General features: G+C 38.7%; 1 protein-coding gene across 3 annotated transcripts in view; it reads left to right on the forward strand.

Annotated features, from left to right (window-relative positions):
- Positions 1 to 25838, forward strand: part of disc1 (DISC1 scaffold protein) — an 89125-nt gene that overhangs the window by 21728 nt on the left and 41559 nt on the right. For all 3 annotated transcript variants that reach the window (XR_008803730.1, XM_056232685.1, XM_056232686.1), the window contains exons 3-9: positions 227 to 296; positions 4065 to 4218; positions 5624 to 5720; positions 6547 to 6743; positions 11585 to 11639; positions 14104 to 14206; positions 18916 to 19098. Coding sequence is in view for 2 of the 3 variants with exons in the window: in XM_056232685.1 (XP_056088660.1) it covers positions 227 to 296; positions 4065 to 4218; positions 5624 to 5720; positions 6547 to 6743; positions 11585 to 11639; positions 14104 to 14206; positions 18916 to 19098 (859 nt within the window). In the remaining variant the exon portion in view is untranslated. The remainder of the gene's footprint in view (positions 1 to 226; positions 297 to 4064; positions 4219 to 5623; positions 5721 to 6546; positions 6744 to 11584; positions 11640 to 14103; positions 14207 to 18915; positions 19099 to 25838) is intronic.

The following is a 25838-nucleotide window of genomic DNA, read 5'->3' on the forward strand; positions in this document are numbered from 1 at the left end:
CTGCAAAAAAAAGGCTGTTTACTTGCTAAAAAAGTCTAAACTATAAATCAGACGACGCAAGGCATGTAGTGCAACAGTTTTTGATCATGCTGATCATTTAGAGGCTTTAATTTTTGTATATATAAAAATATGATAGTCATTTTTATTTTACTGTAAGTGACACTTGACTGTCTTCACTTACAATCTATACATTTTATTAATGTTTTACAATGTTTTCCCTCTTTAGATCGAGTCCATAATGATGAAGCTTCAGAGATTACAGCACAAAGCGGTTTTGGACGACGACTATGACACAGGTCAGACACTTTACATGCTCAGTGCTTGTTAGATTAATTATTATTATAATGAAAGTTTGTTTCTCTAGCTAATAGTATGTGTATATTTAGTAAGAATACTAAAACAGAATTGATTCTTATTCTAAAATAAGAAACAAAGGTTCTGTAAGCGATTTCTGTGAAATGCTGTTGTAAGTGGATCGGACAGAGCGCCACAACGAACTAGCTAATCAGCAGTAGGGGGCGTGTCCATTCATGACGGGGGAGACAGTGTGAGCCAATCAGAATTCATGATTGGTAGGATAGAGACTAAGTAGTAGAGAGTGTGTCCATTCATGATGGGGGAGGATAGAGAGTAAGCCAATCAGTAGTAGAGGGTGTGTCCACTCATGATGGGGGTGAAAACAGACTGAGCCAATCAGTGGTATGGGGCGTGTCCATTCATGATGTGGGAGAAGAAAGAGGGAGCCAATCAGGAGTAGGGGGCGTGTAGGGGGCGTGTCCATTCATGATGGGAGAGAAGACAGAGGGAGCCAATCAGCAGTAGGGGGCGTGTCCATTCATGATGGGAGAGAAGACAGAGGGAGCCAATCAGCAGTAGGGGGTGTGTCCATTCATGATGTGGGAGACGAAAGAGGGAGCCAATCAGCAGTAGGGGGTGTGTCCATTCATGATGTGGGAGACGAAAGAGGGAGCCAATCAGCAGTAGGGGGCGTGTCCATTCATGATGGGAGAGAAGACAGAGGGAGCCAATCAGCAGTAGGGGGCGTGTCCATTCATGATGGGAGAGAAGACAGAGGGAGCCAATCAGCAGTTGGGGGTGTGTCCATTCATGATGGGGGAGGGGCAGATGGAGCCAATCAGCAGTAAGGGGCGTGTCCATTCATGATGTGGGAGAAGAAAGAGGTAGCCAATCAGCAGTAGGGGGTGTGTCCATTCATGATGGGAGAGAAGACAGAGGGAGGCAATCAGTAGAGGGGGTGTCCATTCATGATGGGGGAGGGGCAGATGGAGCCAATCAGCAGTAAGGGGCGTGTCCATTCATGATGGGGGAGGGGCAGAGGGAGCCAATCAGCAGTAAGGGGCGTGTCCATTCATGATGGGAGAGAAGACAGAGGGAGCCAATCAGCAGTTAGGGGCGTGTCCATTCATGATGGGAGAGAAGACAGAGGGAGCCAATCAGCAGTTGGGAGCGTGTCCATTCATGATGGGGGAGGAGAGAGAGAGTGAACAAGAGGGAGATTTTTGATTTGAGATTCGCTGTAGAAAGAGATGTCTGAGAGAGACATTACAAAAGGGTAAAGGTCAGAGGAACATCACTGGAAAAGAAGGGTTATGATCAGGCAAGCGCTGAAAATGAAAAACAATACGTAAGATTGGTTTTGAGTGTGTGCTGCTGGTGACTAACAGCGAACTCTTGCTGCCTTGTACTAGACTAGAGGACTGTATGTTCATTTTTTGTTCTTCCTTGTCGTTCGTTTGTCGTCTTCGTGAAGCTTTATTTTGCTTTGCTTCTGCTATGATAAAGAGACATCAACTCTTGCATTGTGTGTTTGTGCATTTTTGGGGCAGAGCAATGAAGGCAGGGCTGTGTTTGTTTGAGTTGATTATAAATATTAACAGTGTTTCTTAGAAATCACTTACTGCACCTTTAATGCTCTATCAAAAGAAATTATTTAAAAAAAAAATTATCTAGCCATTGCTTCATATTTTAAAGGACGATCCTACTCCATACCGTATCTGTGAATTTAGCCCAGTTTTACTGTATGTCCAAAAGTCCACAGCTGATGACAGAAGACAAAAACACATTAATGTGGTGAGCACACACACCCAAACACTCCCGGCTGATTGTCCTAACTCAGCAATGGTGACCTCAAACCAGACCAAAAACATGAACTTGTGATTGCTCACTTGATAGCAAGAATATTTAGGCCTGTCACGATCGAGAATTTATTAATTGTCATACAAATAATAGCGATTTACGACTTAATTCTGTTTTGTTCATGTCTCTTACAGTGAAAGCCTTATATATATATTTTTTTTTTACTTATATGTTTTTTATGTACATAATATACAAATAAGTTTATAGTGAAAAAGGCCCTTATGATTGACTTTAATGCTGGACAAAATAAATATTTATCTATTTAATTATATTTATCAATATTTTGCAGTCTGATTAAACCCACAAGACTCCTCTATGAAGACCTTTTACTATCTTTTTGTACAGTATAACAGTGTTTATTACTGCATTTTATTTATTGAAGCGGTTATCTTAAATAATTGCGATTAGATCAAACAACCATGATCAGACTATTAATCAATAAATGCCACAGGCCTAAGATTTTTTTTGTTTTTGCTGTTGTTTTTTTGTAATGACACAGAGTTCGTCTTCTTCAGTGCTGCTGAACGTTTCTGTAGTTCCTGCATATTTTCAACTGTTTAAATCAGAAAAGTATTTTATATTGTGCACTGCATGGATGTCTATTTTTCTTCTGAGTAGGATCATATTTGAAATGTTTATCTTTGCATGTGTGCTGTTTCACATGCTATTTTTGATCCGTATTAGACAGCACTGTACAATATGCATTCTTTATAGTCCATAACTTTGAGAAAGTTCTGCAATTCATTGTCAAACCGCGCCATCTTCTGGTCATCATCAGCACAGTCATCATGCAGCACCAGTGTGCGTGTGCCATGACTTGTGTGGATTTATTTTAGTCTTAATTTCTGTATCCTATGCTTCATTAGTTACTGTACTTAAAAGAGTCCCTCTAGTCTTCGGTGTGTGATCTTGCAAAACTACTTCTATTTGATCAGATGATTGACCTACATTAGTCAGCTGGAAGCCTTTTCTGTATCTTTAGAGCCTGACAAACCTTGTGACTTACATAACAAACCCTGACTTTTCCCAGACCTGGTCTGATCCCTGATCTGTGTGTAAAGTGGGTCAGTTGTGTTTGTTTTGTGCTCTCTTCTACTGACACACACACACACACACACACACACACTTCCTGCTGAGTCTTAGTTGTAGATTAGGGGTTTACATGCTTGAATGGGGCTCTATTTTGTGGAAGATTATGTTGTAATCAATAATAGATTCATAAATCTGACAGCCCGATTTTAATTATGATATTTGGCTAGTTTTTGAGATTAAATAGTAAGTAAGTCAAATTTATTTATGTAGGATATTTAAACATGCCTAAGCTGACCAACGTGCTTTACAAAGTAAATTACATAACATAAAGCAACATAAAATTATACTCTAAAACGACAGGAAAATAGGAGTAACGTTAATAGAATGGAAAGTCATCTGGTCTTTAATAATGCTCTTAAAATGTAACACTTTAACATTATTTATACATTTTTAAGGGGGGGTTTGTACTTAAATTTTTTTTTTTTTTAAATGTTACTATTTGTTTCAGAATTTTCAGAGAACATTCAAAAGTAACATTCCAATAATGTCTGGAAAATGACAAAATGGAATGTTTCCTTAATGTTCACAAAACCAAACAAACAAACATTTAAAAAAAAAAACATTCTAAAAACTGGACATTCTAAACGTTCAGAGAACATTCCGAAATAACGTTTTTATAACTTATATGAACTCTAAGATACTCCTCTGTGTTTGTTATGAATAAGTTATTTTGACGCAAGATATTTTAGTATTTCTATAATGTTTTTGTATTGAGTTTGACCTAAATTGACCAGAAACGCGAGTACATTTTTGTTTGGCTTGTGCTTTACTCCATCAAAGAAAGATTGCTGAAAGTCTTGTTTGTTTGTGTTCAGCCGAGCGTTTTGGTAAGAAACTAGAGGACCTGCGGAGAGAGAGAGCGACACTGAAGCCCGGTCTCCCGTCCAGACACCCTGAGGTCACTGCATTTCTGGAGCGTCTCAGGACAGCGGTGCACAGCGCCATCCACAGGACAGACACACACTGCAGGTTTGGAAACATCAAAACACGTTATACCTTCATTCATCGAGAGGTTATCTGTTTTGAGAACTTTATAACTGTTCAAATGATTAGTAATGGTAAGATTTATTAATGTTTTTGAATGTCTCTTCTGCTCATCAATGCTGATCAAAAAAATTAATATTATTTCAAATTAAAATCACTGTTTTCTATTGTAATACATTTTTTAAAGTGTCATTTATTCCTGTGATCAAAGCTGAATTTTCAGCATCATTACTCCAGTCTTCAGTGTCACATGATCCTTCAGAAATCACTCTAATATGAGGATCTGATGCTCAAGAAACATTTCTGATTATTATTATTAATGTTGAAAACAGTTGTGCTGCTTCTTATTTTTGTGGAAACTGATGCATTTTATTTTTTCAGGATTCTTTGATGATTAGATTTATCTGAAGTAGATATCTTTTGTAACATTATAAATGTTTACTGTTTCTGTTGATCAATTTAATGCATCTTTGCTGAGTAAAAGTATTAATTCCATCAGATCTAAACATAGTATTTTCTATATATTTACACTCAAACATGAATGTAATCCATTCTTTACAGTTAAATTCTGATTTCTAATCTGACTAGATGTTGTGTATGCTTCACTATATAGTATTTGAAGGCTGGTTAGATGATCTCAGTTTCAGAAATAAGCCTTTTAAACAGGAAAGTAAACAGGTGTGGCGTCAGTGTCTGAACAGCACTTCCCGTTACGTATTGTTTCCATATGTTTATCTTTGTATAGTTTGGCGTCTGTAGCTCAGAGACACTGAATTATAATCAATGAGACACTGACTAGAAGTGACACAGATTCAGTGTTATTTTAGGATTATTTATACGCTATTATAGTAATTATTTATATTTTCAATTAGCTTTATTTTTATATTTACAGTTTTCATAATACAGTTTTATAATAAAGAATTATTTAGTATTAGTATTCATAATTGAATGTATATTAATTAAAATATATTATAATATATTTATATATTATTTAAATATATTATAATAAATGTATTATTTTGAAAAATAGTTTTATTTTTATATTTACAGTATTTTTCATTTTAGTTTACATGTTAGCAATTTTGTTGTGGTTTTGTCACTTTTATTAGTTTAAAAATATATATTTCTATATAACTTTAATTTATTTTAAATTCAGTTTGACTAATTTCAGTACTATTTATTTTATTTCAGTTAGTTGGCATTTTCTCATTTCTAATTATTTCTAATTTTGTTTTTTTAAAGTTTGTTTTTCATGTAATATTTCAATTTTATTTTATTTCAGCTTTATTTCAGTTACCATACATTATTTTAAATAGTTTTAGTTAACGATAACAAGACATTTCTAGTCATGTTTTGCCGTGAGTGATCATAAATGCATTTTTTCAAACAGGCCAAACGGTAAAGCGAGTGACGATCAGGGATCCGGCAGCTCTCAGATCCGACCTCAAACACGGGAGAAGCTGTTAGAGAAAAAACAGAGGATTCAGGTGAACACAAATACATGATCATCACTGATATATGATTATTAAGAGCATAACATATGCATATTAACTTATTGCTTGAATAAGAAGTTTGTATTGCTGTTTAACGTATTGCAAAATACTGGACTACAGTACATATGCTAATAAGCTTTTGTTGCTTGAATGTTTACTGTGCTTTTAGTCGGACTAAGTATCTAGGCTCAATGTTTTTTTTTTTCATGTTCAACTTTTTTTAGTGTGTAATGTTGAAAAAGGTTTCCTCCAGCGGGAGTTCTTCTCTATATCAGTGTCAGTGTTTCTGAACTCCTGAAACGCCTCCATTGTAGTCTTGAGTTTCTTCCGGGACGAACACGTCACAATATTCCTCATTTAAATAATTCATACGCAGAATAAAGGGGCGGGGCCTGGTTGAGTTAGTTATAGTGTGTTAAACTGGCGGTTATGGTAAGAGCGAGACATGTCCCAAACACACTCAAAGCGCTTGACCAATCACAACACACTGATCCAGCCGACCAATCAGAGCACAGTGTGGAGGGGCTTCATAGAGACAGGAACTAAACAGTGGAGTGTTTCTCGTACAACGACGTAACTCGCTGGTTCACTACCATAGTACGATGCATCGTTAAAGAAATCAACTAGCTAGTCACGACTGTTTTCCTGAAACTGTATTGCTTTTGGGAAACACACCCCAGAGCGTCACTGACAGACTGGGATGAGACGAGCTGCAACAATGGAGAATATGGGGAAAATAATGATCATTCAAGCATGAAAACCTAATCTAGTAGAGCACAAAGACAGGTTGTAAGTTTATATATGTGTTGTGTGTGTACAGAAGGAGATGTGTGAGCTTCAGCGGAGGCTGGAGGATCTGCAGGAGGAGAGCAGAGCTGTGGAGGAGGAGCTCGAGGAGCCCGTCCTGAGAGCCTGTGATCCGGCTCAGCTGCGACTGATGGCTCGAGCGCTGGAGGACGTGATCGCCTCTGAACATCGGCCACAGATCAGCCTGTCTCCACCAGCAGCGGTCATCAGGTGAGGGGAAGCGTTCCCACGGGTCCTTGAAATCCTTAGGATTGGAAATCTGAAAAAAAAAATATCAAGGCCCTGTAAAGTTTTGGAAAATAAACATGCATAGATACAGGTCATTGAAATTGCATGCCTTTATTTTGTGCAAGAAGTTTTCTGGAAAAAAATCCATATTTCCTCCGGTCCGCTAATGTGTTATTTCGCCAACACTTCGTGGCCTTTGCACACTAGCTTGCTTGATTTACCGTAGTTAGGTGCATTTACGCATTGTGTTTCCCACGTGAGGGACTTTGTGTTGTACGTTGCCGTTCATGCCTGCATAAAACTACTACGATGGTACCTGAACGTTTGTTGTTATACACAACAAATGTGTCCCCACATTAAGTTTTTGAATTTGAGGGTATTGGACCTGGAAAGTCCTTGAATTTGAGGGTATTGGACCTGGAAAGTCCTTGAATTTGGGGGTATTGGACCTGGAAAGTCCTTGAATTTGAGGGTATTGGACCTGGAAAGTTCTTGAATTTGAGGGTATTGGACCTGGAAAGTCCTTGAATTTGGGGGTATTGGACCTGGAAAGTCCTTGAATTTGGGGGTATTGGACCTGGAAAGTCCTTGAATTTGAGGGTATTGGACCTGGAAAGTCCTTGAATTTGGGGGTATTGGACCTGGAAAGTCCTTGAATTTGGGGGTATTGGACCTGGAAAGTCCTTGAATTTGGGGGTATTGGACCTGCAAAGTCCTTGAATTTGGGGGTATTGGACCTGGAAAGTCCTTGAATTTGAGGGTATTGGACCTGGAAAGTCCTTGAATTTGAGGGTATTGGACCTGGAAAGTCCTTGAATTTGAGGGTATTGGTCCTGGAAAGTCCTTGAATTTGAGGGTATTGGACCTGGAAAGTCCTTGAATTTGAGTGTATTGATCCTGGAAAGTTCTTGAATTTGAGAGTATTGGACCTGAAAAGTCCTTGAATTTGGGTGTATTGGACCTGGAAAGTCCTTGAATTTGGGCATATTGAACCTGGAAAGTCCTTGAATTTGGGGGTATTGGACCTGGAAAGTTCTTGAATTTGAGGGTATTGGACCTGGAAAGTTCTTGAATTTGGGGGTATTGGACCTGAAAAGTCCTTGAATTTGGGGGTATTGGACCTGGAAAGTTCTTGAATTTGGGGGTATTGGACCTGGAAAGTCCTTGAATTTGGGGGTATTGGTCCTGGAAAGTCCTTGAATTTGAGGTTATTGGACCTGGAAAGTCCTTGAATTTGAGTGTATTGATCCTGGAAAGTTCTTGAATTTGAGAGTATTGGACCTGAAAAGTCCTTGAATTTGGGGGTATTGGACCTGGAAAGTCCTTGAATTTGAGGGTATTGGACCTGGAAAGTCCTTGAATTTGAGGGTATTGGACCTGCAAAGTCCTTGAATTTGAGGGTATTGGACCTGGAAAGTTCTTGAATTTAAGGGTATTGGACCTGAAAAGTCCTTGAATTTGAGGGTATTGGACCTGGAAAGTCCTTGAATTTGGGGGTATTGGACCTGCAAAGTCCTTGAATTTGGGGGTATTGGACCTGGAAAGTCCTTGAATTTGGGGGTATTGGACCTGGAAAGTCCTTGAATTTGGGGGTATTGGACCTGGAAAGTCCTTGAATTTGGGGGTATTGGACCTGGAAAGTCCTTGAATTTGGGGGTATTGGACCTGCAAAGTCCTTGAATTTGGGGGTATTGGACCTGGAAAGTCCTTGAATTTGAGGGTATTGGACCTGGAAAGTCCTTGAATTTGAGGGTATTGGACCTGGAAAGTCCTTGAATTTGAGGGTATTGGTCCTGGAAAGTCCTTGAATTTGAGGGTATTGGACCTGGAAAGTCCTTGAATTTGAGGGTATTGGACCTGGAAAGTCCTTGAATTTGAGGGTATTGGACCTGGAAGGTCCTTGAATTTGAGGGTATTGGACCTGGAAAGTCCTTGAATTTGAGGGTATTGGACCTGGAAAGTCCTTGAATTTGAGAGTATTGGACCTGGAAAGTCCTTGAATTTGAGGGTATTGGACCTGGAAAGTCCTTGAATTTGGGGGTATTGGACCTGGAAAGTCCTTGAATTTGGGGGTATTGGACCTAGAAAGTCCTTGAATTTGAGGGTATTGGACCTGGAAAGTCCTTGAATTTGAGGGTATTGGACCTGGAAAGTCCTTGAATTTGAGGGTATTGGACCTGGAAAGTCCTTGAATTTGAGGGTATTGGACCTGGAAAGTCCTTGAATTTGAGGGTATTGGACCTGGAAAGTCCTTGAATTTGAGGGTATTGGACCTGGAAAGTCCTTGAATTTGAGGGTATTGGATCCGGAAAGTCTTTGAATCTTAGGGTATTGGACCTGGAAAGTCCTTGAAAGGTCCTTGAATTTGACGTTAACCAAGGTTTAGGAACCCTGGGACCTGCCAAATGTGTAAAAAGTGGATGACAAAAAAAAAATGATATCACTGAATAAGAGACAAACATATAGCAATTGTCTTTGATGAGGTTTATTTTCTTGCAAGAAAAGTTCAGCAGTCTTACAGTCACAGAGTGTGACAGAGATCCTTCCTCCTTTATAGTCTTGACTCCCAGTATGTTATCTTTCTAGGCCAATGATGGTATTTTCAACCATATGTGGAACATTTTTAGACTTGTTCTTCATATTGTATCCTTGAGTGGAGGCCCTCCTGACACGTACCAACACTCTTTACCTTTCCAATACAAATCCACAGAATAAGGTTTGTGTGTGCTCTTTTACTGTTATATGATGGTCACACACATCTTAAAGATACACTTTCTTCCACAAGGAACACATATTTACATGTAATGTGTCTGCATGAAACCCTCTTTTAGGAATTAGTTTATTTACTCGCACTTCAATTCAATTCAATTCAAATTTATTTGTATAGCGCTTTTCACAATACATATTGTTTCAAAGCAGCTTTACAGAAAGTGCATTTCAGAAATGTACATAGAAGAATATAGTTAGTTAATCATCATGTATTAAATTTCATGTATTCATGTATTTTCATGCATCATGTATTAAACTTGTATTAAAATGTATTAAACTTCTGGAAGTTGAGCATAACGTTCACTTACTGGAGTCTGGAGTCATTATGGGCTGAACATTTACACACTATCAAACCTGTCACGTCGCTGACGGATAACACCACAATTCATTTGAAGCCACCATGTTTGAAGAAGTGCAAATGTAAATGAGGTTTGCAAGCTACAGGGGAGTGATGATTTTCAGCAAATCATACAGGTTTAGAAAATAACTATAATAATAATAATAATTTATTTTATTAATATTGTTATTATTTTTAATAATAACAAAGCAATAATAACAGAAATAATAATAATTTCAATAATAAAACGTATTACTCTTGGTGTTATTGATAATAACAACAAAAATCATATTGATTATTATTATTATAGTGATTTAATTGATTGGTGATTATTTTTATTATTGATGATGATGATAGTAATATCACTAATAATCATCTATTATGATTTACAATTGATTTACTATTATTATTGATAATTGTATTTATTTAATATAATTTATTAAAATATATTGTAATATTTTAATAAATGTAATAATAATAACAATAATTATTTGCTATGATTTACTACTACGATTATTATTGTTATTATTATAGATAATAATTAGATTTATTTAAGATAATGTATTAAAATATATTATAACATGTTTAATATATTAAAAATGTAATTATGATTTATTATTGTTATTATGATGATTATTTATGATTTACCATTGATTTATGATTTACTATTATTATTAATATAATTAATTATAATTATAAGTGGAAGTTCGAGTACATAATCTGATACCTTTGTGATGCCATCAGTTTGTATTAATATTGAAATCTCTCTTCTTATTGACCTCTCTCAGTAACTTTTTGAATAATTTCTGTCCATCAGGTCAGGGCAGAAACGAAAGCTGATATTTTAAAGCAAATGAATGTGTACAATCCCGTCACAACATTAGATGTGGCGATCAGTTTTGACACTTGGAGATCGACGTGCTTCAGTTGAATCAGTGGGTTCAGTTTTTGGAGGAGTTTCAGGGAGACTTTCTGGTGAAAAAACAAAGAGCATCAAAACGTCTGCCTCTGAGCAGAGAAATATCGAACACTAGATTGCATGACTCTGTTTGGTCTCTCACAGATTGATTTTGATGGATATGTAGATTTATCGGAGGTACGGTGCAGATTGAGGTCATAACATTGAGCTGAGCTGAACAAACCCCGCTGAGAGATTGATTTATTTTCTCCTGCAGTGAGGCCCGATTTTGAGGAGAAGCAGCTGAGTCCACATGGACTCTTCAGTGCAATCCTCTCTCCCTACATCTCTCTTTTATTGTATTTTTACCTGTGCCTTCTCGAAATGAGACGCACTTTTCAGCATGGTTATGAATTTTTATTGCTTTCAGGCTTTATAGATCCTCGTGTGGTTTCTGTCCAAAACCTGTGCGTAATGTTTAAGAACAACCTCTCAAGGCTCCTGATGAGAAAAAGCTGACATTTTAGACCTTTTCTCAGTCTGAGATGTTACTGAAATCATATCCACTTATTAATCTAAAGAGGGATCTGTATAACCAGCAGGAGGCACTTTATGCATTTGTTTAATCACAGTATATAGTGCTTTATTTAAACAATTCACAACCTGTTAAACAATATGGCTTGCTTGTATTTTTTAGTGGTGTTGATAAATCAAGCACCAGTATTACTATTGGCATGATTTATTATGGTAAAATGTATGACTTTATTGTTCATATCTCATTATTTTCAGTATTACTGACATGGTTTATTTACCTTTCAGACTTCAGGAGCAGGAGCGAACACTGAGTTTGTCCATCAAAGAGGCAACGGCTAAAGTAAGTCCACATCTTAATCGCATATTAATCGAACCAGTCAACACTATATTTAATAAGTGTTATTGTCACATAATTATAGGTCATAAAGAACAGTCCTGTTAGTTGCATGAAATATTACAGATATTGTGTGCAATTTGTGTGAGATGATTCATTCACAACCTGAAAATGCACGAATGCTAGATTTTTGCACTTTTTAAAGCATAAACCTCATTACATTTAGATTATTTACTGTTTCTCACAATGCAATGCACTCGACTTCACCTTTCATTTCCAGTGAGATGAAAGAACAGTAAATTATCTCAGCCATTATTAAGTGACTCAATATTTGATTATATTGTCCATAATTTTTTTTATGCAAAATAAATAACCATTCTGATAACTGGACAAGCAATATATGAAGGCATCATATGCCTTCTATCATATGCCAATAATCATATGACAACAATGTAGCATAGTACAATGTAAAAACATTAATCATTGCATCATTTGTACTCCATTATACTACTTTTTTGCACCATATACTGTATTATCCGGCCTATAAGATGCATCAACTGTTGAGAGAAAATTGCATTAGTGAATAAGTCATATTTTATTATTACATATTCATAAATAATGTAAAATACCAGTAAATAAAACGAAATGTTTACAAGCATTATGAACTCTAGAAACATGCATTTTAGTTCCCCTCATTCCACAATCAATCCTTTAAATGTAATGGTTTTAGAACAGAACAGGAATGGAAAAAGTATAAAACAAACATAAATTATTAAGGCATTCATTGTAAACAACATTTTTTTTATAAACGGCAATCCTGTTTAAAGTGAAATACGGTATACAACTAAACTCTCATTCGGGACTAATACAAATGTGTGCACTTTTAATTGCATTATACAAGTCGCAGCATGTTTCAGGTGATTAAAAACTATGACTAATATTTTGGAAAGTATGGTACTGGTGTCAGTTCCTGTTGCAATTAATTGTGATGTGTGTGAGAGTTTGGTTAGTTAACTTGTGTCAGCTCTTCCACCACAATCTGAGACAAAATGAGCTGCTTTCCTCCTGTGAGCAGCATGGGAAATTGTCATTTAGCTCTCAGTGTGTGTGTGTGTGTGTGTGTGAGCTGGTGTCAGTGGGATTGGTGTGGCTGCAGTGTGAGCCTCGGGCTCAGAGAGTGTGTGTTGGCACCGCGGGTGGATCTGAGCTGCCCGTAAAATGGCACAGTGTGACTTTGCCCTCTGGTCTGCCATTATCTGATGCTCAGCTTCGGCACGTCTGGCTGCGTCTCACAACCACTCTCACATCGGGAGGTCCGTTGTGTCTCTACTGTGGCATCTGGTCCATCATTACAGACTTCCGGAATGTTCTGTAGCATTTTATTTTTTATTTTATTTTATTTTATTTTATTTATATATTTTTTTGTCGCTTAACAAAAAGTAAAATAAAATAAAATAAAAAATACAATAAATAAAATAAAGCAAATTATATACAATGTGCCATATTTGTAAAGAGTATTTAAATAAAATAAAATAAAACATAAATGAAAAGATAAATAAAATAAAAAATCCTACATACAACATAAATCTGTGCCACATACACTTTTTAAGAGAATATCTTAAATAAAATAAAATAACAAAGTAAAAAAAAAATACAACATACATTTGTGTCACGTATTTTTTATTTTATTTTATTAGATATTTTTTTAACAAAACATTTTATGTGGCACAAATGTTTTTTATTTTATTACCGAAAAGTAATGTGTAAAGAAAATGCAATAAATAATTAAATAAAAATCTTAAATACAATTAAAAAAAAATGGCAGAAATGTATGTATTGTATTTAAGATTTTTATCTAATTTATTTATTGTATTTTCTTTACACATTACTTTTCGGTAATAAAATAAAAAACATTTGTGCCACATAAAATGTTTTGTTAAAAGAATATCTAATAAAATAAAATAAAAAATACGTGACACAAATGTATGTTGTATTTTATTTGATTTAAGATCCTCTAAAAAAAATGGCAGAAATGTATGTAGAGTATCTTAAATCAAATAAAATACAACATACATTTGTCTCACATATTTTTTTTTTTTATTTTATAAGATTTTATTAACAAAACATTTGGCACAAATGAATGTTATGTTATTATTTATTTTAACCTTTTTTTTTCTCTTAACAAATAAACTTTATACGGAACAAATTGTATATTGTATTTTAGATTTTTATTTTATTTTATGCAAGACATTCTCCTAAAAAAGTTTATGTGGCCTTTATCAAATTTTATTTAGGTTGAAATTAAGATTAACAAAGATTAATAAATGCTGTATAAGTGCAGTTCATTATTAGTTCATGCTAACTAATGTTAGCTAAAGAACCTTATTGTAAAGTGTTAGCGTTATTTATAACTTTTCTTGACTGCTCTTGTCCTCCAGGTGTGTAATAACTCCTGTTCTTCTTGGTTCAGGTGGTGATGGGTCAGAGGTTGTCGGGTCGTCTGCGGCGTAAGGTCAGCGAGAGTGAAGCGCAGCTGCTGGTCCTGCATGAGGCGAAGCTCTCCGCCATCTCAGGTACAGTCTCTGTTCACTCCTGTCCTGACTGAAGTCACGGTCACTGTGACTGTGCTCCTTAACTCTAGACCGTTCGGGACGACAGCCTGTCCTGACTGAACTCATGGTCACTGTGACTGTCCTCCACATCTCTAGACCGTACGGGACAACAGCCTGTCCTGACTGAACTCACGGTCACTGTGACTGTGCTCCTCAACTCTAGACCCTACGGGACGACAGCCTGTCCTGACTGAACTCATGGTCACTGTGACTGTGCTCCTCAACTCTAGACCGTACGGGACGACAGCCTGTCCTGACTGAAGTCACGGTCACTGTGACTGTGCTCCTTAACTCTAGACCGTTCGGGACGACAGCCTCTCCTGACTGAACCCATGGTCACTGTGACTGTGCTCCACATCTCTAGACCGTACGGGACGACAGCCTGTCCTGACTGAACTCACGGTCACTGTGAGTGTCCTCCACATCTCTAGACCGTACAGGACGACAGCCTGTCCTGACTGAACTCACGGTCACTGTGACTGTGCTCCTCAACTCTAGACCGTACGGGACGACAGCCTGTCCTGACTGAACTCATGGTCACTGTGACTGTGCTCCTCAACTCTAGACCGTACGGGACGACAGCCTGTCCTGACTGAACTCACGGTCACTGTGACTGTGCTCCTCAACTCTAGACCGTACGGGACGACAGCCTGTCCTGACTGAAGTCACGGTCACTGTGACTGTGCTCCTTAACTCTAGACCGTTCGGGACGACAGCCTGTCCTGACTGAACTCATGGTCACTGTGACTGTGCTCCTCAACTCTAGACCGTTCGGGACGACAGCCTGTCCTGACTGAACTCATGGTCACTGTGACTGTGCTCCTCAACTCTAGACCGTACGGGACGACAGCCTGTCCTGACTGAAGTCACGGTCACTGTGACTGTGCTCTTCAACTCTAGACCGTTCGGGACGACAGCCTGTCCTGACTAGGGTTGGGTATCGGTTGGGTTTTATCCGATACCAGTACCTACTCGGTATTTTTTAAACGGTTCCGGTGCCTAAACGGTTCTTGAAACGGTACTTAAGAAAACGAAACCGCACACACTTTATCAAAAAATAATACCCTTTTATTTACAGGGCCAAACTGGACACAATATTAACTTTAAATCTTTAAACAATATAAATACAAATAATAATATAACCAATATAAAATAAAAATTCACATTTACATAATATCAAATAAAACAATATTGTATCAAACAATGTAATAATACTGGAGATTAATAGAGATTACTAGCAGGCAGAGCTGCCAACTCTCACGCATTGACCGTGACTCGTGAGACTCACGCAATTGACCCTTTTCACACGCCCTCACGCACGCCACACATCCATTTTCTCACGCAGAGAAAAATTGCGGACAAAGAGGACACTGACACCGACAGACAAGGTTACTTTTGATATGGAACAAATCCACAGCTGTCAGATTCTGTCAATATTTTTACGAGATTCACACAATAAATAACGTTTTGGCTCTTTAAAATGTGACAGATCGCTGTAGTGCGTCAGTTCAAGCGGCACGTGATACAGCAGCCTACAAATACAAATCCACTGCTTCTTAGCTACGCAGCGTTGAGTGAACCTATGAAAGAGAACATCTCTGGTTACTGGTGTAACCTATGTTCTCTCAATAGAGAACGAGACGCTGCCAAGCTCCTCGCGCTGCCGACCAGCTTCCTTTTTCGGCAAAGAAATCTGAGGAGCAGATGGAGCGCGCGCGCCAACATAATATGACAACGTAAGTGCGTCGAGGCGGCGCCCGCGCCATCAGCCAATAAATTGGCTTGATTCTATATGGATTAAGCCTATCGGCACACCCAGAGGGCGTTCTGACGCGTAATTTTACACGAGAAATGCAGCCAAACCTTGCGAGCAAGAGCGCGCGTGCGAGACAGAAGAGACTGTGCGTGTGTGTGTGTGTGCGTGTGTGCCTAATTAAGTCAGGCACCGAAATCAGGCACCGAAATTGTCGTTCTTATTCGGTCTGGTTACTACCGTTTACGTCGGAACCGGTTCCCTATTGGCACCGAGTTTCGGTACCCAACCCTAGTCCTGACTGAACTCACGGTCACTGTGACTGTGCTCCTTAACTCTAGACCGTTCGGGACGACAGCCTGTCCTGACTGAACTCACGGTCACTGTGACTGTGCTCCTCAACTCTAGACCGTTCGGGACGACAGCCTGTCCTGACTGAACTCACGGTCACTGTGACTGTGCTCCTCAACTCTAGACCGTACGGGACGACAGCCTGTCCTGACTGAACTCACGGTCACTGTGACTGTGCTCCTCAACTCTAGACCGTACGGGACGACAGCCTGTCCTGACTGAAGTCACGGTCACTGTGACTGTGCTCCTTAACTCTAGACCGTTCGGGACGACAGCCTGTCCTGACTGAACTCATGGTCACTGTGACTGTGCTCCTTAACTCTAGACCGTACGGGACGACAGCCTGTCCTGACTGAAGTCACGGTCACTGTGACTGTGCTCCTTAACTCTAAACCGTACGGGACGACAGCCTGTCCTGACTGAACTCACGGTCACTGTGACTGTGCTCCTCAACTCTAGACCGTTCGGGACGACAGCCTGTCCTGACTGAACTCACGGTCACTGTGACTGTGCTCCTCAACTCTAGACCGTACGGGACGACAGCCTGTCCTGACTGAACTCACGGTCACTGTGACTGTGCTCCTCAACTCTAGACCGTACGGGACGACAGCCTGTCCTGACTGAACTCAAGGTCACTGTGACTGTGCTCCACATCTCTAGACCGTACGGGACGACAGCCTGTCCTGACTGAACTCACGGTCACTGTGACTGTGCTCCACATCTCTAGACCGTACGGGACGACAGCCTGTCCTGACTGAACTCAAGGTCACTGTGACTGTGCTCCTCAACTCTAGACCGTACAGGACGACAGCCTGTCCTGACTGAACTCAAGGTCACTGTGACTGTGCTCCACATCTCTAGACCGTACGGGACGACAGCCTGTCCTGACTGAACTCAAGGTCACTGTGACTGTGCTCCTCAACTCTAGACCGTACAGGACGACAGCCTGTCCTGACTGAACTCATGGTCACTGTGACTGTGCTCCTCAACTCTAGACCGTACGGGACGACAGCCTGTCCTGACTGAACTCATGGTCACTGTGACTGTGCTCCTCAACTCTAGTCCGTACGGGACGACAGCCTGTCCTGACTGAACTCATGGTCACTGTGACTGTGCTCCTCAACTCTAGACCGTACGGGACGACAGCCTGTCCTGACTGAACTCACGGTCACTGTGACTGTGCTACACATCTCTAGACCGTACGGGACGACAGCCTGTCCTGACTGAACTCACGGTCACTGTGACTGTGCTCCTTAACTCTAGACCGTACGGGACGACAGCCTGTCCTGACTGAACTCACGGTCACTGTGACTGTGCTCCTCAACTCTAGACCGTACGGGACGACAGCCTGTCCTGACTGAACTCACGGTCACTGTGACTGTGCTCCTTAACTCTAGACCGTACGGGACGACAGCCTGTCCTGACTGAACTCACGGTCACTGTGACTGTGCTCCTCAACTCTAGACCGTACGGGACGACAGCCTGTCCTGACTGAACTCATGGTCACTGTGACTGTGCTCCTCAACTCTATACCGTACGGGACGACAGCCTGTCCTGACTGAACTCACGGTCACTGTGACTGTGCTCCTCAACTCTATACCGTACGGGACGACAGCCTGTCCTGACTGAACTCACGGTCACTGTGACTGTGCTCCTCAACTCTAGACCGTACGGGACGACAGCCTGTCCTGACTGAACTCATGGTCACTGTGACTGTGCTCCTCAACTCTATACCGTACGGGACGACAGCCTGTCCTGACTGAACTCACGGTCACTGTGACTGTGCTCCTCAACTCTAGACCGTACGGGACGACAGCCTGTCCTGACTGAACTCATGGTCACTGTGACTGTGCTCCTCAACTCTAGACCGTACGGGACGACAGCCTGTCCTGACTGAACTCATGGTCACTGTGACTGTGCTCCTCAACTCTAGACCGTACGGGACGACAGCCTGTCCTGACTGAACTCACGGTCACTGTGACTGTGCTCCTCAACTCTAGACCGTACGGGACGACAGCCTGTCCTGACTGAAGTCATGGTCACTGTGACTGTGCTCCTCAACTCTAGACCGTACGGGACGACAGCCTGTCCTGACTGAACTCATGGTCACTGTGACTGTGCTCCTCAACTCTAGACCGTACGGGACGACAGCCTGTCCTGACTGAACTCATGGTCACTGTGACTGTGCTCCTCAACTCTAGACCGTACGGGACGACAGCCTGTCCTGACTGAACTCACGGTCACTGTGACTGTGCTCCTCAACTCTAGACCGTACGGGACGACAGCCTGTCCTGACTGAACTCATGGTCACTCATGGTCACTCATGGTCACACATGGTCACTCATCTATCTATCTATCTATCTATCTATCTATCTATCTATCTATCTATCTATCTATCTATCTATCTATCTATCTATCTATCTATCTATCTGTCGTTCCGTCCTTCCATCCATCCATCATGCCAAAGTTGCCTATAGATATCATTATTACTTTCTGGTGGCTTTCTGAACTTTTTCAACTATTATGATGTACATTTCGATGCATCTGTGTCTTGTCCTCGCTGCAGGAAATGACTTCAGCAGTGCGAAACAACTGAAGGCAGAAATCAGGAGTGTGTACGGAGAGAGGGATCGTCTGGAGGGGCTGGTGAAGAAACTGCAGGCGCTGAGCACTGGACTCGATCTGACCTGCATGAAGGAGCAACACAACCACATCAAACTGGAGCTGCAGGAGAGAGCAGCCCAGTACGGTGAGCAACACTGCGACACAAACCACTCAAAGCATACACTCTGTTCATGAGAACCCAGACCTAGAAGATTCGCTGGCACAGGGGGGAGCCATTTCTTCATATGTTTCGGCTGAAAATATCCTTAGCAAGTTTTGTAGGTTACACTATTGATTTATGTAGAGTGGATATCTTTATTTCTCACATTTGCTGCCAGTGTCTCTCTAAATTGTGTGTTCAACCAAATTAAAGGATACATTTTCCAATTGACATTGAATCCATATTGTGCAAGTATAATATGTAAGCTCTTTTGTTGTTGATTGTTTTATTAAACACAGCCGGGTTAATCTCACAAAAAACTGATCATATTTCAAAACAAAATGAATAGGAAAGAAATATTTATAAAATATGTGTGATGTGTACGGTGAGTAACACTGGCTATGTTTACATGCACAACTTTTGTTTCAATTGGACTGAATTCATTCCGATTTATGAACCTGAATGCGGTGTTTGCAGGAACGCTAAACATGTATATACAGTTTCCTGCTGTTTGTGCATAATAACTATTCTTCTACATTAGTTCTTTATTTGTTTTAAACAGCAGACTTAATATTTATCCATTTCTGGTCATAATTTGGAGACGATGAGCATATGAACCGTTGTGCCGCTGCTTATATTTATAATGCTGTAAAAATGCCCAAAACCAGTCGTCTGTAGATGAGAATCTGAAACAAGGACCGGTGGGACGTTGTCCTGCTTCACTTCACAGACGCAGTGTAAAGAGAAGTTTAGAATGACGGGACACTCATTTATAAGACACTTTATTCAACAGAAGGACAGCTCGTTCGGCGCATCATTACGTCCTTTCAGTTTCAGTTTTCAATCCGATCAAGTGTTTACACGTTCTCTCGATCGGATTAGTAAAGGAATAAACCACCACTTTCAATCGGATCGAAATTTCGTTCGGATCGATTAAGGTGTTTACATGAAGGCTTTTCAGTCCGATTGAGCCGTCAATCCGATTAAACAGATTATTGGTTGCATGTAAACGACACAAACCACACAAAGCATAGACTCTGTTCATGAGAACCCAGACCTTGAAGATTCGCTGGCACAGGGGGGAGCCATTTCTTCACATGTTTCGGCTGAAAACGTGTTCATGTTTTGTAGGTTTCACTATTGATTTATATAGAGTGGATATCTCTATTCCTCACACAGTGTCTCTCTAAACTGTGTTTTCAACCAAAATACAGGAAACATGTTCCTTTGAACATTGAATCCTTATTGTGCCAGTATAATATGAAAACAGCTCTTTTGTTATTGATTATGTTGAATTAAACACAGCCGGGTGAATCTCACAAAAAACAGATCATATTTCAAAACAAAATTAATTAGATAGAAATATTTATAATATATGCATAGTATTTTAATGTCTATAAAGAAAATAAAACCTATTTTTCTGGAGCAATTTGTGAATTTTTAGTGTACAAAGACTATTATAATGTATGAATACCCCAGAATTTATTTATTTATATATATATATATATTTTTTTTTTTTTTATATATATATTGAAACATTTATGTATGTACTTTATTTATTTAGCTTTATACTCAATAATGCAATCCTGCAAGAGGCTTTATTTTCATTATGAGAAATTAATCAAATACATTTTTTATATAAATGAAAATCATCCTTTTTATTAAAAAAGTAGCATAAATTACATTCACTGTATAAATACTACTATAATGTATGAATCATATTATTTTAATTTATATTGATGTGCTGTATTAATTTATATATTTATTTATTTAGCTTTGTTCAATAATGTTAATGATCCCGTTAGAGGCTTCTTTTTTATTATGCAAAATATAATTTTTTATAATCTTTTTTTTAGATTAAAGCAAATCATCCTAATCAAACTTTTTATGTAAACTCAGCATAAATTAAATTCATTGTACAAGATATTCCATGAATAAATAATGTATGAATACTTTATTAATTAATTTATATGTTTGTTTATTTATTTTTATATTCAACAATGTTAATTATCCTAAAATAGGCTTCAATTTCTTCATGCAAATTCTAATTTTCTTTTTTTTTTGTCTTTTGTCTTTGAGGTGTGCAATATGATCTAGACTTGTTGTTGACATGTTTTGTGAAATTCATCCAGTGTTTAATGGTTTAAAAATGGAAAGCTGTCTAAATGTCTGGCTCCCGTCACTAGTGTAAATCCACTGGTAACGCACTGGTCTTGTTCTGGTATCGTCTGACTGTAGTTGGCGATAATGACCAGATGCACATTCAAATCTTCTCAACTTGGCTGTGGCGTTCTGTCCTCCCATGAGGATTTGTGCAGGATGGAGATTGCGGGCGGTGGTCTTTCATTTATTCGGTTCTCTACACGTCCAATAACAGTAGGCTGACAGCCAACGGGAATCTCGCCAGCTCTCGCCCTGCCCGTTACAGGGATTACACTCGTCTGCTTAATTTGACACACACACATTTTGCTCAACAAAGAGCTCGGCTGGTCTGTGTCTTTGTGCTGGGATGAGAGAGACTGTGAGCTAATGATAGGCTGAGCGTTGATGCTAAATATGCAAAGCGGGTGAATATGATACAGAACACAAAAGATCTTTGACATGAACGGGCTGCTCCTGATAGGGTCTTATTAGCTTGTCTTCCAACCGGGGTAATAACATGCTGACACACATATTTGCCACATACCTGCCATCAAATCACTGTTTTGGGCATAAGAAAAAGGGTTTGCGTGCGTCACTTGTCACGTCGGGGTTGTAGTTTGCGGTTGGGTTGGTATACTTGCGTAATTAGGAATATATTTCCACATATTAAATGGTATTTTTAAACATGAGTCTTTGTCCCAGCTTGTGCAAAAACAAAGAGCTGTTGTCATCATCTCACTTTCAGAAAATAATTCCTAAATGGAGCAGAAAAAGATTCAAATAAAACTTCTATTTGAGAAATATGATTTGTTTTTTGGACATATTAGGCATTGGTAGTACCAAGGTCATTTGAACATTTGCAGACTTGCAATGTATTTTTGGACATGCATCCTGGAATTTAATTTAAATAAAAAAAATGTAATATCAAAGTACCATTTTATTACCATCACTCTACCACAGTACTTTTTTGTAAGGTTATTGTAATTGCTATTGCGTCTTGTATTGTTATTGTCAGGGGTGCACATAACTGGTACGCAGGTACGCATGCTCGACATAAATGGGTAACTGTCGCCAAAATGCAACCTAGGGTCTTTTTGTTAATCTACCCGAGGCAAACTTTCATTTAAAAGCATAATTAGAATGGAAACGCCACTTTTAAGTTTGACCGTATTTTTGTTTTCGGTCAAATTGCCCTTTGAATGGGAGAGCTAAGGGCACGTATATGATAGCATCAAAAATCGCTATTTTTAAAACACTAAGAAGGCTCGACACAACATGAAACTTTGCTGGAAGTATCACCAGGGGCTCTACACATGAACTCGAGCATTGTTTGTGTACACTGAGTTTTCTAAAAAGAAAGATAGTGAACAACTCCCTGTAGCTGTGTCCGCCGGAACAGTAACACCCACATTTTGTCAGTCAAAAATAGTCGATCTCCGAATGCGAACTGAACTGACTCTGAATTTTAGTATTGTTTCTTACATGAGGATCCTTTTTCCTCAATATTCAATATAGGTCAATATTGTTTTTCACTTACGACAAAACAACAAATTATCCGTGAATTTATATGGAACTAAGCTTTAGGAGCTTTCCATCTTTACTCTCCTCCCTGTTAAGTTGCATTCGGAGATCGACTATTTTTGACTGACAAATTACCGGCTGACACATCTACAGTGAGTTGTTCAAAATCCTCACCATGAAGTCTAATGAACTAAACAATCAAATTACACTTTAAATACATTTTTTCCAAAGATGTTTTCTGTCATTTTAGGTAGTTTTTTTCACGCTGATGTAAATTTAAGTGTTCGTTTTTTAAAATAGGTTCGGTCTTTAGTTAGTTATTTGATGCTATAAAAAAACGGGAATGTGATGTCATGATTGACCGCTGTGATTGACAGCTTCTACACTGAGGAGGACTGCACTTATTAAGACCACGCTACATATGGGGTGAGTACCAAACACCATCTCCTGGTACTCACCTGAGTAACTCACTGAAAAAGTGATGTGCACCCCTGGTTATTGTATTGCGTCTTGCACGTTTTGCGACAGTGTCCAATGAGTGGAGATTGAAGAGTGTTCAGTCTTATCCGAAATTAATGTGAATCTGGCAATTTTTTATTACTTTGGGAGATGTAAACTTAGAATTATGAGGAAAAAGAGTTAAAATGTATGTTTTAATCCCGTGGCGGAAATAAGCTTCCATACGAACACAAGCCTGACTAGTCGAGTAGTTCAGGACAGCAGCCGGTTGGTTTAACTGCTTAAGACTAGTCTGACAAGTTAGTTATCTCATTTTTTTAAAACTTATGTCATGCATAAAAAAACATTGGTCTAATTTGAATCCGAAAAGAACTATAGTTCTTAAGACACAGTCATAACATATTGACTGTGTTTATGCAACTGACCCCAAGTCTGTTCTTTTCAGTCTGTCTGTGTGCTGTGATAATGTCGTCTTCCTCTTTCTGGAAGCTGCGGAGGAAATGAACCTTTAACAAAATAAACAGGAGAAGACCTGCGTGCAGTAAATATATACAGAAACCTGATCGTCCAAGATCTACCTCACAAGACAAATGATTTCAAGAGATGACAGACAAACCTAAACCCAATGCATTGCAGATGAGACGCTTTATGTATGAAAAGGTCATTATGTATAATGATAAAAGCATTGCACTTGCTGGATTTCATGATGTGCATTACGAAATGTGTCCAAATGCAATTCAAAATGCAACACAAAACGATATTAGATCGCTGAGGCCGATTGCAACTTGCATTTGCAAGTTTACATGTTGCAATTCTTAGTTTTGAGAAAAAAGGCAGAATTGCAAGATGTATACTTAGTTATGAGTTGGAGTCTAGTCCTTATAATATAGCATGGGTTAGTTGCGTTGGTGACAGTTATTATGGATTTATTAATGGTCAAAAACCAATGTTACGTTTTCCATTTTATTTCACATCATAGCTGCTGTTTTAGATACAGTACGTCCCCAATCCTTATCAAAAGTATATTTATGGATGTTTTATAATGGTATTATTTTCTAATAATATCATTATTGCGGTTTTATTATTTGAGTGTATATGAAATATTTTCATCACCCTGAAGTTACTGATTGTTTTAGGATTGCTGTGAATAAAAAATAAATAAATAAAATTCTTTCTAAATTTTAAAGTTAAGTTTTGTAAGTTTTCAGCGGTCCAGCCTAAAATTTTTACCTGTTGACATGTTTATAGTTTGCAGCCTGAAGAATTACACTTAATAAGTGCAGAATAAGTCTCATATCTCATAATAAGTCTCATATCTCATACTAATAAGTGATGAGGACGTTTATATAGGAGTCTTAAAGGCACAGTAACAAAAAAACAGTAATTTTAGTACTTCAAGTTGAAGTAAAAGAAATAAAAAAAAAATATTTTATTTTGAGTTAACGAAAATGTTTATTTATTTATAACCTTTATTTTGTTGTGTGTTTTTTATTATTCTTTTTTAATGTCTATAGTTTTTATTAATTTATATTTCGGTTTTAGTTATTTTAGTACTAAAAAAATATTTAATGTTTTATTTTGAGGTAACAATATTATTTATGTATTTATATATTTATGTATGACCTTTTATTTAAAAAACTTTTTGAGATAAAAAAAATATTTTTTCAAGATATGTAGCCAAAAATAATATGTACACACATACAGTTTACAAAACCTATAAAAATAAGTGTAACATAGAAAATGTTCAGAAAGGCATCAGACTCTGATGTTGAATGACAAAATAACCTAATAAAATGTGTACACTACACGGATGAGTGCATAAGTACGTATAGAGATATATAGTGATAATAACCCTGATGCAAAGTATCACTAGTACTATATTGTCCTTGAAAATTCCTCAAAAAGGTCATGCACCTTTTTGTCACTATTAAAGTCCACATTTATTATATTACATAGAAATCAAAGCTCATTATTATGAAACCACACTAACACCACACCTGTTCATGCTCACGGGTAGTGCCGTTGCCCTCAGCAGGTCAAGTGTAGATACTCTATGAGTGCTGACTAAGATGCTTTTGTGCATCTCTCTCTCTCTCTCTCTCTCTCTCTCTCTCTCTCTCTCTCTCTCTCTCTCTCTCTCTCTCTCTCTCTCTGTGCTGTTGTGCTGAAACTCAGAAACTCCGACAGAGGCCCATTAATCACAGCCGTCTCTGACTCAATTAAAACAACAGACTATTCCTCTTATGCCGTATTGCACCAGCATTTCATGCCCACGCATCTGCATTGAAACAGGTGTATCGTCTGCTTTTGAGGCATATTAACGGTGTAAAAGAGGCTTTGTGTTCTTTTACACATGGCAAACAATTACCATCTTTCTCTGAATAAATGCATGCACATTTTGCGATCATTAGCTCATGAGCGTCCTTCAGATGCATTAGCAGAACGCTTCTGTTTGTGTTCACACCACGCGGTATGATCGTGAAGTTGTCAGAAAAGTGCTAATTAATGAAGTCGACTTCGCTTTTTTACACATCTGAGCATACCGTCCTAATCATGCAAGAGGATCAGCTCCTGAAAGCAAGAAGAAGAGACATGTGGATCTG

This window comes from Rhinichthys klamathensis, unplaced genomic scaffold (genome assembly GCF_029890125.1).
Source record: "Rhinichthys klamathensis goyatoka isolate OS25496 unplaced genomic scaffold, OSU_Roscu_1.1 h1tg000352l_1, whole genome shotgun sequence".
Classification (NCBI taxonomy): domain Eukaryota; kingdom Metazoa; phylum Chordata; class Actinopteri; order Cypriniformes; family Leuciscidae; genus Rhinichthys; species Rhinichthys klamathensis.